General features: G+C 33.8%; 1 protein-coding gene across 10 annotated transcripts in view; it reads right to left on the bottom strand.

Annotated features, from left to right (window-relative positions):
- Window positions 1–17,627, bottom strand: part of LOC105490614 (family with sequence similarity 227 member B) — a 283,260-nt gene that overhangs the window by 234,856 nt on the left and 30,777 nt on the right. For all 10 annotated transcript variants that reach the window (XR_011625306.1, XR_011625305.1, XM_024795556.2 and 7 more), the window contains 3 exons: window positions 16,972–17,076; window positions 15,578–15,676; window positions 8,751–8,852 (listed from right to left, as the gene is read on the bottom strand). Coding sequence is in view for 8 of the 10 variants with exons in the window: in XM_024795556.2 (XP_024651324.2) it covers window positions 8,751–8,852; window positions 15,578–15,676; window positions 16,972–17,076 (306 nt within the window). In the remaining 2 variants the exon portion in view is untranslated. The remainder of the gene's footprint in view (window positions 1–8,750; window positions 8,853–15,577; window positions 15,677–16,971; window positions 17,077–17,627) is intronic.

Here is a 17,627-nt window from a genome sequence, read left to right as displayed (position 1 = left end):
AATTCTGACACCATGGGCTGGGTGTGGTGGCTCACGCCTGTAATTCCTGCACTTTGGGAGGCTGAGGTGGGCAGATCACAAGGTCAAGAGTTCGAGACTAGCCTGACTAACATGGTGAAACCCCGTTTCTACTAAAAATACAAAAATTGGCAGGGTGTGGTGGCACATGCCTATAATCCCCGATACTCAGGAGGCTGAGGCAGGAGAATCACTTGAACCTGAAAGGTGGAGGTTGCAGTGAGCTGAGATTGTGTCACTGCAATCCAGCCTGGGTGACAGAATGAGACTCCAAGAATGTCTCCAAAAAAAAAATTCTGACACCAAGAATATCTGAATGTTGCAACACCACCAAAGGATCACTCTAGTTCCTCCGCAATGGTTCCTGACCAAAAAAGAAACTCAGAAATGACAAGTAAGAATTTAAAGCATGGATTGCAAGGAAGCTCAATGAGACTCAAGAAAAGATTAAAAATCAACACAAAGAAACTTCTAAAGCAATCCAGGGAATGAAGGAAGAGCTAAACATCATGAAAAGAAATCAATTAGAGCACCGGAAATAAAAATCTCACTGAAGAAATTTCAAAATACCACTGAAAGTTTTATCAATAGTCTAGACGAAGCAGAAGAAACACTTTCAGAGCTTGAAGACCAGTATTTTGAACTAACCCAGTCAGACAAAAATAAAGAAAAAATAATAATAATAAAAAAATGAACAAAGTATCAAAAAATGGGATTATGTAAAGCAACCAAACGTATGAATTACTGGTATTTCTGAAAGAGAAGGAGAACAAGTTCACAACCTGGAAAACATATTTGAAAAAATAATTCAAGAAAAATTTCCTAATTTTGCTAGAGATATAGACATCCAGATTTAAGAAATCAAGAGAACACCTGCCAGATACCATACAAAATGAATATCATGAAGACATACAGTCACCAGAGTGTCTACGGCCAATGCTAATAAAAATATCTTACAGTCACCTAGAGAAAATGGTCAGATTATGTATGAAGGGAATCCCATCAGGCTTACAGCAGACTTCTCAGCAGAAACCTTTCAAGCCAGAATAGATTGGAGGTCTATTTTCAGCACTGTCAAAGAAAATGAATTCCCACCAAGAATTTCATATCCCACTAAACTAAGCTTCATAAGTAAAGGAGGAATAGAATATTTTTCAGACAAGCAATCACTAAGGTAATTCAGTACCACTATACCAGCCTTATAAGATATCATTAGGGGAGTTCTAAATGTAGAAACAAAAAAAAAGATGCCTACTAACACAAAATTAAACTGAAGTATATAACCCACATACACAATAAAGCAACTACATAATAGAAGATACAAAACAATAAGCTAAGAACTTCACAATAAAATCAAAATCTCACATATCAATACTTACTTTGAATGTATACAGTCTTAATGCCCCACTTAAAAGGAACAGAGTGGCAAGTTGACTTAAAAGACAAGACTCATCTATCTACTTTCCTCAAGAGACCCAACTCACATATAATGACACCTACAGCCTCAGGGTTGGAGAAAGATCTATCATGCAAAGGGAAAACAAAAAAAGAGCAAGAGTAGCTATTCTTATAAGATAAAACAGACATTTAACTCATAACAGTAAAAAAGGACAAAGAAGGCCCTACATAATGACAAAGGGTTCAATTCAACAAGAAGCCTTAACTTTCCTAAATATATACACATCCAATATTGAAGCACCCAGATTCATAAAACAAGTACTTATGGACCTATGAAAAGACTTAGCCACACAATATTAGTGGGAAACTTCAACACTCCACTGACAGCATTAGACAGATCATCAAGGCAGAAAACTGACACAGAAGTTCTGAACTAAATTCAACACTTGATCAGTTGGACCTAATAAATATCTAAAGAGCACTCCACCTATCAACTACAAATGTGCATTATTCTCATCTTCACATAGAACCTACTCTAAGTTCAACTACATGCTCAGCTATAAAGCAGGTCTCAATAAATTCAAAAAAAGTTAAATAATACCACAGTGGAATAAAAGCACAAATCAATATCAAGAAGATCTTTCAAAACCACAAAATTACATGAAAATTACACAACTTGCTCCTAAATGATTTTTGGGTAAACAACTAAGTTATGCAGAAATAAACAAAATATTTGGAATGAATGAAAACAGAGATACAACGTGCCCAAATTTCTGGTAAGGCAGCCAAAGCAATGTTAAGAGCAAAGTTTATGGCACTAAACACCTACATAGAGAAGTTACAAGGATCTCAAATTAACAGTATAACATTACACCTAAAGGAACCAGAAAAATTAGAACAATACAACCCCAAAGCTAGTAGAAGACAAGAAGTAACTAAAATCAGAGCAGGTCTTAATGAAGTTGAGACCCAGAAATCCAGACAAAGGATCATCCAAGTCAAAAGCTGATTCTTTGAGAGGATAAACAATGTCAATAGACTACTATCTAGATTAATAAAGAGAAAAAGAGAGAAGATACAAATAAACATGGTCAGAAATGACAAAGGAGATACTATAAACAATCCCACAAAAATACAATAGATTCTCAGAGACTATTATGAACTCTACACACACAAATTAGAAAATCTAGAATAAATAATAAATTCCTAGAAATATAAAACTTCTGATGACTGAACCAGGAAGAAATTGAAACCCTAAACAGACCAATATCAAATTCTGAAGTTGAATCAGTAATAATAATAATAATAATAATAAACCTATGTACCAAAAGGAACCCTGGACCAGATAGACTCATAGTACAATCTACCAGTTGAACAAAGAAGAGCTGGTACCAATCCTACTTAAACTATTCAAAGAAACTGAGGAACCTTAGCGGGGCTTCTCCTCACATATTCTACCAAACCAGCATCAGGGTTGGAGAAAGATCTACCATGCAAAGGGAAAACAAAAAAAGAGCAAGAGTAGCTATTCTTATAAGATAAAACAGACATTTAACTGATAACAGTAAAAAAGGATGAAGAAGGCCATACATAATGATAAAGTGTTCAATTCAAAAACTCTGATACCAAAATTTGGAAAAGACAAAAGGAAAAAAAAAAAACTATAGGCCAATATCCCTGATGAACACAGAAGCAAAATTTCTCAACAAAATTCTAGCCAACAAATACAGCAGTATATCAAAATGTGAATTCACCATGATCAAATAAGCTTTATTCCTGTGATGCAACATTGGCTCAATGTACACAAATCAACAAATGTGGTTCACCACATAAATAGAATTTTTTAAAAAAATGATCATCTCAACAGATGCAGAAAAAGCATTTGATAAAACTCAACATCGCTTCATGATAAAAATCCTCAAAAAAGTAGGCACTGAAGGAACATACCTCAAAATAATAAGAGCCATCCATGACAAACCCATAGCCAATATCATACTAAAAGGGCAAAGGCTGGGAGCATTCCCCATAAGAACTGAAAAAAAGCAAGGATGCCCACTCTCACCATTCCTAATTAACTAGTACTGGAAGTCCTAGCCAGAGCAATCAGGCAAGAAAAAGAAATAAAAGGTATACAAATAGTAAAAGAAGTCAAATTATCTCTCTTCACTAATGATATAATTGCATACCTAGAACATCCTAAAGACTCTGCCAAAAGGTCCCTAAGACTGATAAACAACTCCAGTACAGTTTCAGAATACAAAACCAATGTACAAAACTCAGTAGCATTTCTATACACCCATAATGTTAAAGCTGAGAGCCAAATCAAGAATGCAATTGTATTTACAAAAGCCAAAAATAAAATACCCAGGAATGCAGCTAACCAGGGAGGTGAAAGATCTCTACAAGGAAAACTAGAAAACACTGCTCAAAGAAATCATAGGTGACACGAACAAATGGAAAAGCATTCCATACTTGTGGAATGGAAGAATCAACATTGTTAAAAATGGCCATACTGCCCAAAGCAATCCACAAATTTAATGCTATTCCTATCAAACTACCAATGCTATTTGTCACAGAAGTAGAAAAATCTATTCTAAAATTCATACTGAACCACAAATGAGCCCAAACAGCCAAAGCAATCCCAAGCGAAAAGAACAAATTTAGAGACATCACATTACCTGAGTTCTGACTATACTGTAAGGTTACAGTAACCAAAATAGGATGGTACTGGTTCAACAGCAGACACATATTCAAACAGAAAGGACAGAGAAGCCGGAAATAAAACTGCACACTTATAAACATCTGATCTTCAACAAGTAGACAAAACAAGCAATCAGGAAAGGACTCTTTAGTCAATAAATGGTGCTGGGGTAACTGGCTAGCCATATGCTGAAGAATAAAACTGGACTCCTACCTATCACCATATACAAAGATTGACTCAAGATGGATTAAAGACAAATATAAGATGTAATACTATAAAAATCCTAGAAGAAAACCTAGGAAGTACCTTTCTGGACATTGGCCTTGGCAGACGTGACTAAGTCTGCAAAAGCAACTACAACAAAAACAGAAATTGACAAGCAGGATCTAATTAAACTAAAAAGCTTCTGCACAACGTAGGAAACTATCAACAGCATAAACAGGCAACCTACAGAATAGGAGAAAATATTCACAAACTAATTATCCAACAAAGACTCAATATCCAAAATCTATAAAGGAACTTAAGCAATTCAACAAAGAAGAAATAATCCCATTAAAAAGTGGATAAAGGAAATAGCCAATTCTCAAAGGAAGACATACACACAGCAAACAAACATATGAAAAAATGCTTAATATCACCAATCATTAGAGAAATGCAACTCAAAACCACAGCGACATACTATCTGACATCAGTCTGAGCATGCATTATTAAAGATTCAAAAACAATGGATGCTGGCAAGGCTGCAGAGAAAAAAAAAATGCTCATGCACTGTTGGTGTAAATGTTTATTAGTTCAGCCACTGTGGAAAACAGTTTAGAGATTTCTCAAACAACTTAAAAAACAGAACTACCATTAGACCCAGGAATCCCATAACGGCATGTTTACTCAAAGGAAAATAAGTCATTCTATCAAAAAGACACATGCACTTGTATGTTCATCATGGCACTATTCACAATAGCAAAGACATGGAATCAACCTAACTATCCATCAGTGGTGGACTGGATGAAGAAAACGTGGTACATAAACAACATTGAATACCATATAGCTATAAAAAGGAACAAAATCATGTCCTTTGCAGCAACATAGTTGCAGCTCCATTAATCTAAGCTAATTAACACAGAAACAGAAAACCAAATACCACATGTTCTCTAAGTGGGAGCTGAACATTGAATACATATGGACATAAAGATGAGAACAATAGACACTGGGGACTACTAGATAGGGGAGGGAGGTGTGGGGAGTGAGGGGTGAAAAACTCACTATGCTATGCTTACTACCTGAATGACAGGATCTTTCATACAATATACCCATGTAATGAACTGCATGTGCACTCCCTGAACCTAAAAGCAATTTTTGTAAATGATGCATATGAGCCATAACAATAAAAAGTACATTTTAAAGTAACTGTAGGTTGTTTGCATGAGTTTACATAGTGCAATCAGTATTATTTCAATATTAAAACCATAATCAGAGGCCACGGGTGCAGTAGTTCACACCTGTAATCCCAGCACTTTGGGAGGCTGAGGCAGGCGGAGCACGAGGTCAGGAGTTCGAGAACAGTGTGGCCAATATGGTGAAACCCTGTCTCTACTAAAAATACAAAAATTAGCTGGGGGTGGTGGTGGGCACCTGTAGTTCCAGCTACTCGGGAGGCTGAGGCAGAAGAATCGCTTGAACCTGGGAGGCAGAGGTTTCAGTGAGCTGAGATTGCACCACTGAACTCCCAGCCTGGGTGACACAGTAAGATTCCATCTCAAAAAAAAAAAAAAAAAAGAAAAAAAAATCAGAAATCAACAAATAAAAGGGACTACCAGTATCCTGTTAGCTTTCAAATCCCTAAACTATTAAATTCCTCTCAGGGAGTGACTCAATATAGAAAAACACAATATTTTTACATTAAAGACAAATTGATACAACTATTTGCATACTCTGCATTCAGGTAAGTATTTATAATCACGCATTAAGGTCATCACTTTGTAAAATTTTAGAATTAGAAGGTCTCTTACAAGTCATTGTCATAGACTGAATATTGGTGCAAAATATATACATGTTCTAATCCCTGGAACCTGTAAATGTTACCTTAAAAGGCAAAAGCATATTGCAAATGTGATAAAGATCTTCAGTGGGGGTTAAGATTAAAGATCTTAACTTAATCCCCACTTAAAAAAAGGAGATTATCCCATGGGCTCTAAATGTAATCACAAGTGTCCTTATAAGAGATCAGCCGAGGGAAATTTGACTATAGAAAATGAGAACGCAATTCAAAAATAGAAGCAGAGATTGGAGTGATACAACCATAAGCTAAGGAATACTGGCAACCACCAGAAGACAGAAGAGGCAAAGAATAGATTCTCCTCCGGGCCCTCTTAAAGACATTGGTCCTGCTGATGCCTTGATTTTAGCCCGGTAAGACTCATTTGGGGCTTCTGGCCTCCATAGCCAAGAAAATTAATTTCTATTGCTTTAAGCCACTAAATATATAATTTTTACAACATTAGTAGGAGAGTAATACAGTCAATCTATTAGTGCTCAAATTTGCTGGTAAGTGACAGTATTCTTTTAAGATCTCCATCATTTTTCTCGGGAAGTGAAGGGAGAAAGGAAAAACTCTATAATATGTTGACATATTTAATTTTATTAAATGAGTCATGAGCATTTTTTTCTACCAGAAATGATCGCATATTCTATTTGTGATACATAAATTATACCAATGGTTAAAATTAAAATGCTGAATAAGGTGAATAAAGGGAACTTCTAAACATTTTCTATGAATATCCTGCTTTCAGGAGATGGAGATTAAGTGTCAAACTATTTGGAAAATATCTGAGAGAATATCATTGTGTGACATTGGAAGAAAGGAAAGTAAAAGCCATACAAAATATATTTAGGTTCAGATTAATTTGTGCTAAACAGTGGACCAGAAGATAGTTTTTGTTTTCTTTCTTAAATATTAATACATTTATCTTCCTTAGGAAATATAAATCAGATGCATTGATAGTAACAAAACCCTCACTTATTTGAATTAGTTAAAAATAATTGAAATTATGGTCAAAAAGAGATGAGATCCTGAAGGGAGGTGGCTCTCACATATAAATGCATGGACAGGGAGTTTTAAAGGAAGACAGTGCAAGTCAAGGAGTCTAATCATTAAGTACATCTTTTCTGTTCTCAAATGAGGCTTCGTGACTTAATCAAACAACTTCTAATTTCTTCTTAGAAAAAGTTACTGAAAATCAGAACCCAGAAAAAGTCAAATCATGGTTTGAGAGAGGTTGTAAGTATCAAATCTATCAAAAGACACATCCATCACAAGCAAGAATATTTGGATCATAAAAGCAGAAACAGAAACTAAAGAATGGGGGATATACAATGTTACCACCATTTTATTCTTTGTCCATATTTAAAAGCCTCTTATCCTTTTCTTAAGGACCCTGTATTAAAGCATGCTTGATTTCATAAAATCATGTAGGTGGACTAGGCACTCTCAGTAAATAGTTAAAATATAAAAACCGTAGAAGAATAGACTAACTGAAAGAATATGGGGAGCAGAAACAGGTGTTTTTGTGATCTTTAGACAATTCAATTGCAACATGCCTAATCATTAACTTTTTGCTGCAAATAAGTAAAAACCTGTCAGAACATCACTGTTTGATAAAAATTTAAGAATCACTGTCTTAAAATAATCAAGATCTAATCAACCTCTTCATTTGATACACAACCCAGCTGTCAACCTGAGAGATTGAGTGGCTTGCTGAAATCACCCAGGTAATCAGTAGCAAATTCTGGACACGAAGCCAAGTCTCCTTATTTCCAGTCTACTAATGGTAGTTTCTTTCTATCATACTTTACAAATGTGTTTGTGAGTAAGATAGGTCAAGATTAAATATAAATATTTGGCAAATTTGTGAATTTAGGCTTGTTTATATTTTCATCATGAAACACACTTACCTTTTTATTTTGGGTATGGCTTTCTCATGAAAACATTTACAAACTCCAAAGTATTTACTATGATTTCTGATTTATAAACTGCTAATGTAACAATGTATCTGAATATGGCTTGTGTTTTGAAATGCTAAGTAGTAAACTTAAAAATACTCAGTGAGATTCCTACCATCTTCATTTCACACTACCCAGGGACATTCCTTATTTGAGTCAATCCTATCCATCAGTTAGTACAATAACAGAAAAGCACGGCAAACATTTGATTCATAATTTTATGCATTGTACTTTACTGTAACAGGTGCTTAGTCCTTGGGCATAAAATAAACTTGCAAAGTCCTCCTAAATGGATCAAGATTCATTATAAAGTAAAAGTCATAAATAATTTTGTAGGTAAACAGAAAAAAGACAGGAACATACATAGAATGAGTCAATAGTTTTAAAATTATTACTATGCAAACAAAGTACCTGTAGTCACTAGGGAGATTAAGAAAGACCTTGATGCCAGGGAATACAATATTTTGAGGGGTTAATAAGAACATAACTTTTAAAATATTACTAATACTCTACACCAGACAACTTTGCTTTCAAAAGTAACAAAATATATTCTCATACAGGTTTAAATAAAATAACTATTTTTTCTATTTCATTCACTTTAAAAATAATTAGCATAACTGTTAATTTCAATGTTTACCTGAAAGAATGCATCCTTTCGACTTAGAGGTATGCTCATGAAAAGTGTCACATAACTTTCTGAAATTCTATCGAATAAGCAATCTTGGTTTTCTCTGTCAGGCTTAAAAAAATGTGTGAAATTAAAGTCAATATTACAATTTAAAACTGGAATTTGTTTACATGATGACAGCAATTTTATTTATTTTTATGAGCAGATCAATTGGTATAGGAGAATCAGCATGGGTTTTGGCATAATGCAGACCCAAATTTTAACACTGGCTGTTTTGCATTAGCTGTATTACCCTGGGCAAGTTAATTAAGTCCCAGGTTTCTCATCTGTGAAATGTAGGTAATATATACTTATTTTAAAAGAGTGTAGTAAGATTAAATAAGAACAGGGATCATATTTTTGCAACTTTGTATTTCAAGGCCTTAGCACAGTACCTGACAACAAAAAGCATGCAAACATTTGATGAGTTAATTATCCTTGCATTCCAGGAATAAATCCCATTGGTTATGGTGTATAATCCTTTTAATATGCTGTTGCTTTTGATTTGCTGGTATTTTGTTGAGGATTTTTGTGTCAAAATTCATCATAAAAGATATTGGTAGTTTCTGTTATTTTTATTGTAGTGTCTTTCTTGGGCTTTAGTATCAGAGTAACACCTTCTAACTCACAGGTTGAGTTAGAAAGTGTTTCCTCTTCAACTTTTTGAAAGAGTTTCAGAAGGACTGGTGTTTATTCTTTAAATGTTGGTAGAATTCCCCAGTGATGCCATCTGGTACATCTGGTACAGGGCTTTTCTTTGATGGGAGGTTTTTGATTACTGATTCAATCTCCTTAATAGTTATAATGTTTAGATTGTCTATTTCTTTGTGATTCTATCTTGTTAAATTGTATGTTTCTAAGAATGTGTCCACTTCAACTACATTATTCCAATTTGTTGGCATATATTAGTTCACAGCACTTATAATCCTTTTTAACTCCATTAAACTGAAAATATTGTCCCCACTTTCATTTATAATTTTAGTAATTAGTCTTCCCTATTTTTTAATAGTCATTCCAGCTAAAGGTTTGTCCATTTTGTTCTTCTCAGAGACAGAACTCCTAGTTTTGTTAATTTTTTTCTGTTTTTCTATTCTTCACTTCATTTATCTCTGTTGCAATATTTATTATTTCCTTCCTTCTCTTAACTTAGGATTTAATTTGTTCTGTTTCCAGTTACTTAATATGTGAGATGGTGTGGTTGATTTCAGATCTTTCTTCTTTGATTTTTAATGTTTTATTAATTTTAATTTATAAATCATAATTGTATGTATAGGGTACAATGTATCATTTTGATATATGAATACAATGTGAAATGATTAAATCAAGCTCCTTAATGTATCCATTATCTCAGTTACTTATAATTTGTTGAGGTGAGACATTTAAAATTTACTTTTAGCAATTTTGAAGTATATAATATAGTACTATTAACTGTAGTGACCACGTTGTGCAACAGGTCTCAAAGTTATTCCTCCTGTCTCACTGAAACTCTTTACCCTTTGAACATGTGCCCATTCCCAGCCTTCAGCTCAGCCTCTGTAACTACTGCTCTGCTCTCTACTTCTCTGAGTTCAACTTTTTTAGATTCCACATGTAAGTGAGATCATGTGATGTTTATCTTTATAAGCCTGGCTTATTCCACTTGGCAATACGTCCTCCAGGTTCATTCAGGCTGTCATGAATGTTAGGATTTCCTTTTTTAAGGCCCAAAAATATTCTACTGTGCATTTACACCACATTATCCATTCATTCATTGACAGACAATTAGGCTGATTTCCATGATGGACACTTAGGTTGATCTCCTGTCTTAGCTATTGTGCTGCAATGAATGTGGACAGAGAGATATCTATTTGACATATTGATTTCAATTCCTTTGGATATATACCCAGAAGTGGGATTACTGGAGCATGTAGTAGTTCTATTTTTAGTTTTTGAGAAATCCATACTGTTTTCCATATTAGCTGTAGTAATTCACATTTCCAACTGTATACAAGTGTTTCCTTTTCTCCATATCCTCACTAAAAGTTGTTATCTTGCATCTTTTTTGATAATAGCCATGTGAGATAACATCTCATATATTAAACAGGTGTGTGAGATGACATCCCATTGTGGTTTTGGTTTGTATTTCCCTAATGATTAGTGATGTTGAGCATTTTTTCACATACTGTTCACATAGCTATTTTTATGTCTTCCTTTGAGAAGCATTGATTAGAGCCTTTGCCCATTTTAAAAATTGTATCAAATTATTTTTATCAAATTTGAAACATATTATTTACTGTGGTCACCATGCAGTATAACAGATCATTAAAACTTATTTCTCTGGTGTAACTGAAACTTTGTACCATTTGATCATTGCACCTTTCCCCATTTCTCCCACCCTCAGCCTCTGGTAACTACCTTTCTGCTGTTTCTATGAAATTGACTTTTTTAGACTCCACATGTGAGATCATACGGTATTTGTCTTTCTGTACCTGGCTTATTTCAGTTAGCAAAATATCCTCCAGTTCCATCTATGTTGTTGGAACTTACAGAATATCCTTGTTTTTAAAGGTCATATAGTAATCCATATAAACTATAAACCATATAAACTATATATACATAGTATATATATTTGTGAAATATATTTGTGATGGATTACTATATATATTTTAATATATATATTATATATTTATATACCAAATATATATAGTATATATATATTTATATACCAAATCTTCTTTATCCATTCATCCATTGATGGACATTCAGGTTGCTTTCACGTCTTGGCTATGTGATTAATGCTAAAATGAACATGAAAGTGCAAATCTTTTCAACACAGGAATTTTAACTCCTTTGGATATAAACAGAAACAAGATTGCTGGATCTTACGGTGATTCTATTTTCAGTTTTTTTGTGGAAACTTCATACTATTTTCTAAAATGACTGTACTAATTTACTAATTTACTTTGTTTCTTTTAAAATCAGGTTGCTTTCCTGCTATTAAGTTGTTTAAATTGCTTATATATTTCAGACATTAACCCCTTATCAGATGTATGGTTTTCAAATGTTTTCTCCCATTCTACAGGTTCTCTCTTCAATCTATTGACTGTTTGCTTTGCTGTGAAGCTTTTTAGTTTTATGCAATTCCATTTGTCTATTTTTTGCTTTTGTTGCCTGTACGTTTGGCTTCATATTCAAAAAATCATTGTACAAACCAATGTCATGGAGCTTTTCCTGTTTTCTTCTAGTAGTTTTACAGTTTCAGATCTTATATTTAAGTCTTTAATTCATGCTGACTTGATTTTTGTAAATGGTGTGAAATAAGGGCTCAATTTCCTTCTTCTGCATGTGGATACTCAGTTATCCCAACAATAGTTATTGAAGACTGGCCATTTTCCATCATGTGTTCTTGGCACCTTTGTTGAAAACCAATTAATTGTAAATGTGTAGATTTATTTGGGGGCTCTCTTTTCTGTTCTATTGGTATATGTGTCTGTTTTTATGTCAATTCTCTGTTGTTGTTTTTTACTACAATACTACAGCATTATAGTATATTTTTGAAGTTAGGTAGTCTGATACTTCAAGCTTTGTTCTTTTTGCTCAAGATTGCTCAGACTATTCAGGATTTTCTGTAGTTCCATATAAATTTTAGGACTGTTTTTTTCTATCTCTGTGAAAACACCACTGGAATTTTGTTAGTGATTGCATTGATTCTGTAGGTTGCTTTGGGTAGTAAAGACATTTTAATTAAACTAATTCTTTCCATCTATAAACACAGGATATCTTTCCATTTATTTGTGTCATCGTCAATTTCTTTTATCAGTGTTTTATGTTTCTAGTATACAGATTTCTCACCTCCTTGGTTAAGTTTAAATCTAAGTATTTTACTTTTTGTTATTACTATTGTAAACAGAATTGTTTTCTTGATTTCTTTTTTGTATAATTCATTGTAACTGTACAGAAATACTACTTATTTTTGAATGTTGATTTTGTATCCTGCAACTTAATTCATATAATATTTCAAACAGTTTTTTGGGGGAATCTTTAGGATTTTCTGTATATAAGATGTTATTACAAACAGAGATATTTCACTTCTTCCTTTTCTATTAGGATACTTTTATTTCTTTCTCTGGCCTAATTGCTATGGGTTTCTTATTTTTTAATGTAAGAATTTACAGCTATAAATTTCCCTCTTTGCATTGCTTGTGCTACATCTCATAAGTTTTCGTATGTTGTGTTTTTGTTTTCATTTATCTCAAGGTATTTTCTGACTTCCTTTTTGATTTCTTCTTTGACCCACTGGTTGTTCAGGAACAATAGGAACTCAATATATTAACGGGAGTATAAAATTGTATATTCACCTGGAAAAACAATGTGACATTTTCTCATTAAGCTGATCATTTTCATACCAAACAACCCCACAATTCCTTTCCTTCTTCATATGTCTTATACCTTCTGTTTGAGAGCTGGGCATCTTTCATAGGCCTGTAGAAACTGAGGTACATAATATTTATGCTTGGGAATAGGCATTCCTCTTCCTTTGCTAAGCCTTTAGGAGCTTGACTCAATTAAGTTAAGTAACGAGCTGTATTTGGGTTTTGTTTCTTCTATGGTCACTCTCAGTGAAACAGAGGCTTCAGTCTGCTCTTGTGCTACCTCATTTTTAGAATTCTGGAATAACCAACTTTTGGCCTAATTGAGTTTCTTTGTCTTCTCTTTTTAATGTTATTAATTTTCTCTCTGGTCTTTATTATTTTATTTTCTTCTGCTTTCCATAGGTTTGGTTTTTTTTTTTTCTTTTTCCACTTTCTTAAGGTAGAAGCTGAACTTCCTCTTTTTGGAGAACTTCCTCTTTTTTCTAATGTAGGCATTTTAATTCTATGATTTTCTCTCTAAATACTGCTTTAGTTATATCTCACACATTTTAATCTGTTTTCATTTTCATTTAGTTCAAAAGAATTTCTGATTTCCTTATTGATTCCTGATTTGATCCATGGTTACTGAGAATTGTGTTCATTTCCAAATATTTGGGGATTTTTTAGATATCTGTTATTATTTTATAATATAATTCCATTTTGATCTGAAAATACTGTGTTTGACTTGAATTCTTATAAACTTATTAGGATATTTTCCTAGCTCAGAATATAGTTAATCTTAAATGTTTAATGTGGACTTGAGAAAAATGTGTATTCTGCTGTTATTGGGAGGTGCTATGATTTGAATGTGTCCCCCAAAGTTCATGTATTGAAAACTTGATCCCCAGTGCAGTGGTGTTGGGAGATGAGGCCTAATGGGAAGTGTTTGGGTCTTGGGGACATTACCCTCATGAACAGATTATGCCATTATCACAGAAGTGTGTTTGTTATCATAGGAGGGGCCCTCTTGCTTGTTCCCTCTCTCATCTTCTACCTGCTGCCAAGGGATGATGCAGGAAAAAGGTCCTCACCACATGCTGGCCCCTCTATCTTGGACTTCCTAGCCTACTGTGAGTCAATTCATTCTGTCCATTATAAATCACCATTCTGTTATATTCTGTTATTGTAGCACAAAACCAACTAATACAGGAGAGATGTTTAATAAATGTCAATTATGTCAAGTTGCTTGAGAGTGTTGTTTAAGCCTTCTATATCATTCTGTAACCTTACTAATTTTCTGTATATTCTACCAACTATTCAAAGAAGGGACTGAAGTCTCTATACGTATTGATTTGTGTATTTCTTTTTAAAGTATTACAAGTTTTTATTAAATGTGTTTTGAAGCATTTGTATTAGGTGCATAAATACTTGGAATTGTTAAGTCAGGTTGATGAGTTGACCACTTCAGCATTATAAAATTACTTACTTTATCTGTGGTAACATTCTTTGCTTTGAAATCTACTTTATATGATGGGTTAAAAAAAAAACTGACTTTATAAGTTAAATGTCTTTATTTTATTGTTGTTTGGAGGGGAATGATGCACTTTCCAGGTACTTGTCTTTTTTGTAGTCAAGGTCCCAAGAGCTATTTTTTAGAACATTAAGGGTATTATAATATTATTACTGAAATTCTTCTAGTAAAACACAGTTTCATGTGCTGCTTATTTCTTCTCTTATTGATTCCCAGATACCACATCTGATATGGTTTGGCTGTCTCCCCAACCAAATCTCATCTTGAATTATAATCCCCACATGTTGAGGGAGGGATCTGATGGGAGGTGACTGGATCATGGGAATGGTTTTCCCCATGATATTCTCGTAATAGTGAGTTCTCATGAGATCTGTGGTTTAAAAAGTGTGGCACTTTCCCCTCCTTTTCTCTCTTTCCTGCCTCCCTGTGAAGAAGGTGCCTGCTTCCCTTTTGCATTCCACCATGATTGTAAGTTTCGTGAGGCCTCCACAGCCATGTGGAAATGTGAGTCAATTAAATCTCTTTCCTTCATAAATTGCCCAGTCTTAGGTGGTTCTTTATAAGAGTGTGAAAACAGACTAATACACCTTCTTTATCTGTTCAATCCTAATCAGAATTCTCACCCTTCTAATTCTGGATCTTCTGATTAAAAATCTGACTTAGACTCTAATTATATAATATGTGATATATATTATGATATATGTAATATATGAAGTCTAATTTCAAAGATCCAGAATCTTTTGAAATCTATATTAAAGTTTTAACTCCTCTGAAAGAACTCTAGACTTCAAATAGGATTTCTAATGTGTGGAATGCTCAAAAACTCATCTCTGTAATTGCATCCAGAAAAGCATTTTTGTACTAGACTTATCTCTACTGAAAAATTAATTAAGCCAAAAATCAACTTAAAAAGAAATTTTTAAAAATCACTATACCCTGAACTTATGGAGAAACCACCACCAAAAGGAGTCATGCAAAAGAGCAATGGAGGCTTCTGAGAGAAAATGAGTCTTCCAGATTTTAAAAACTCTTTCCTATGGAAAAAAACAAAAGAGAGATGCATGGAGATTAAAATATATTACAAAACATGTTAATGTAAATAGGCTTTATAAAGAGTATGCTTTCAATGCTTACAGATCAGCACTGTCCAACAGAAATTTAACATGAGCCACATACATGTTAAATTTTCTTGTAGTCACATTAAAAAAGTAAAGAGTGAAATTAATTTTAGTGACATTTTATTTAATCAAATATATTTAAAATATTTCAACACATAATTTTTATAAAAATTATTAAAATATTTTGCATTCCATTTTTGGTACTAGGCATTTGAAATATGGTATATATTTTTGATAGCATATCTCAACTTGAACAGTACATTTTCATCAGAAGTACTAGATTAATATTTAGACTTCATAGAATACATGTTTGTAATTTTGTTCCAAGCATAATTAAAAGCATTTTAATAACTAAATGAAATTTAGTTTTTAGATTTATATATAAAGTAGTTAAAAGAAATACAATAAAAAATTCAGCTCCTCATACTAGCCACATTTCATATGCTCAATAACCATATTTGGCTAGTAGATATTGAAAGGAAAACCAAGAACAGCAAACATGTAAGATTCATGCCATTATTTCCACCTTTTCCACTGAGGACAAATATAAACAATCATGGACTTCTATTCCAATAAGCCCCTATCCTGAGCCTGTCTAGTGTTCTTTCTAAGCAAATAATTAATCAAAATTGGATTAAATGGCAATGTATCCATTTAATCATGGATAATTTAATCATGGAGGGCAAAATGACCAGTTTTACCAGGTAACCATCTTATCCTCATTTTAGCCCTGGTATTCACTGGTTATTGATCTAATGACCTCCCAACACCTGCAGTTTCCCATCGTTTGGTTACCCTATAGGGATACTACCCAAAAATTCCCACAGACACTTGGAGACTCAAAAGAAACACCCAGAAGGGTTGTGAAGAAGGGCACTTACAACTTATTTCAGGATCAAAAATGATCAGGCTAAAACATCCTGAGCTGACAGAGCAGGAACAGACAAGAAGGAAAACACACCTGTTACGGTTACATGCCAAGCCAGTGTACACTAGCAACCTCAGGGTCCCAAAGCAGTAACACAGAGTTTAAAACATTCTTTTCTGGTAATCAGTGGGTTAGACACATCACTTGTCTTTCCTGCCAAATTTAATGCCCAAAGGATCAAATCTTGCTAAACACTTAATTTCTCATAGCTTTAAATATAGGTCTGATTCATTAAATCATACTGTCAAAATTTATCCTACAATAAAATGAAATATTTACATACATCAAAATTATGGGCTTTTAAAATAAAAAGATAAATTCGTTCAGCATCCAAATGTCTGGGTAGCTTAGTAAGTTCATTTGCTTTGAATCCTGTGAAGCTGCAACCCTAGAAAGAGGAAAATATAACAGGAGAGTAAATATTTCACTCTTCTCAATATAGTAGACTTGTATAACTACAGAAGACCAACATTTAACTATCACTCATTAACATAATTATTTTACTTCTTTTTACTAAATTAACTAAAAATTATATATCCCATCAAAGAAACACCTTCGGCCGGGTATGGTGGCTCACGCCTGTAATCCCAGCACACTGGGAGGCTGAAGTGGGTGGATCACTTGAGGTCAGGAGTTCGGGACCAGCCTGGACAACATGGTGAAACTCCATCTCTATTAAAAATACAAAAATTAGCTGTGCATGGTGGCATGCACCTGTAATCATAGCTACTTGGGAGGCTGAGGCAGGAGAATCACTTGAACCTGGAAGGCAGAAGTTGCAGTGAGCCAGCGTTGCACCACTGCACTCCAGCCTGGACCACAGAGTGAGGCTCCATTCCCCACACCCCCTGCAAAAAATAAAGAAAAACCTTCATATGTTCTGCTTCTCTGAAATTAAAAACCCTGGTACATTCATATGCCATACCTAAAATAAAAACA

This window comes from Macaca nemestrina, chromosome 7, assembly GCF_043159975.1.
Source record: "Macaca nemestrina isolate mMacNem1 chromosome 7, mMacNem.hap1, whole genome shotgun sequence".
Lineage (NCBI taxonomy): Eukaryota > Metazoa > Chordata > Mammalia > Primates > Cercopithecidae > Macaca > Macaca nemestrina.
The sequence above is the reverse complement of the archived record's forward strand: the minus strand, read 5'-3'. Positions and strand labels throughout refer to the sequence as shown.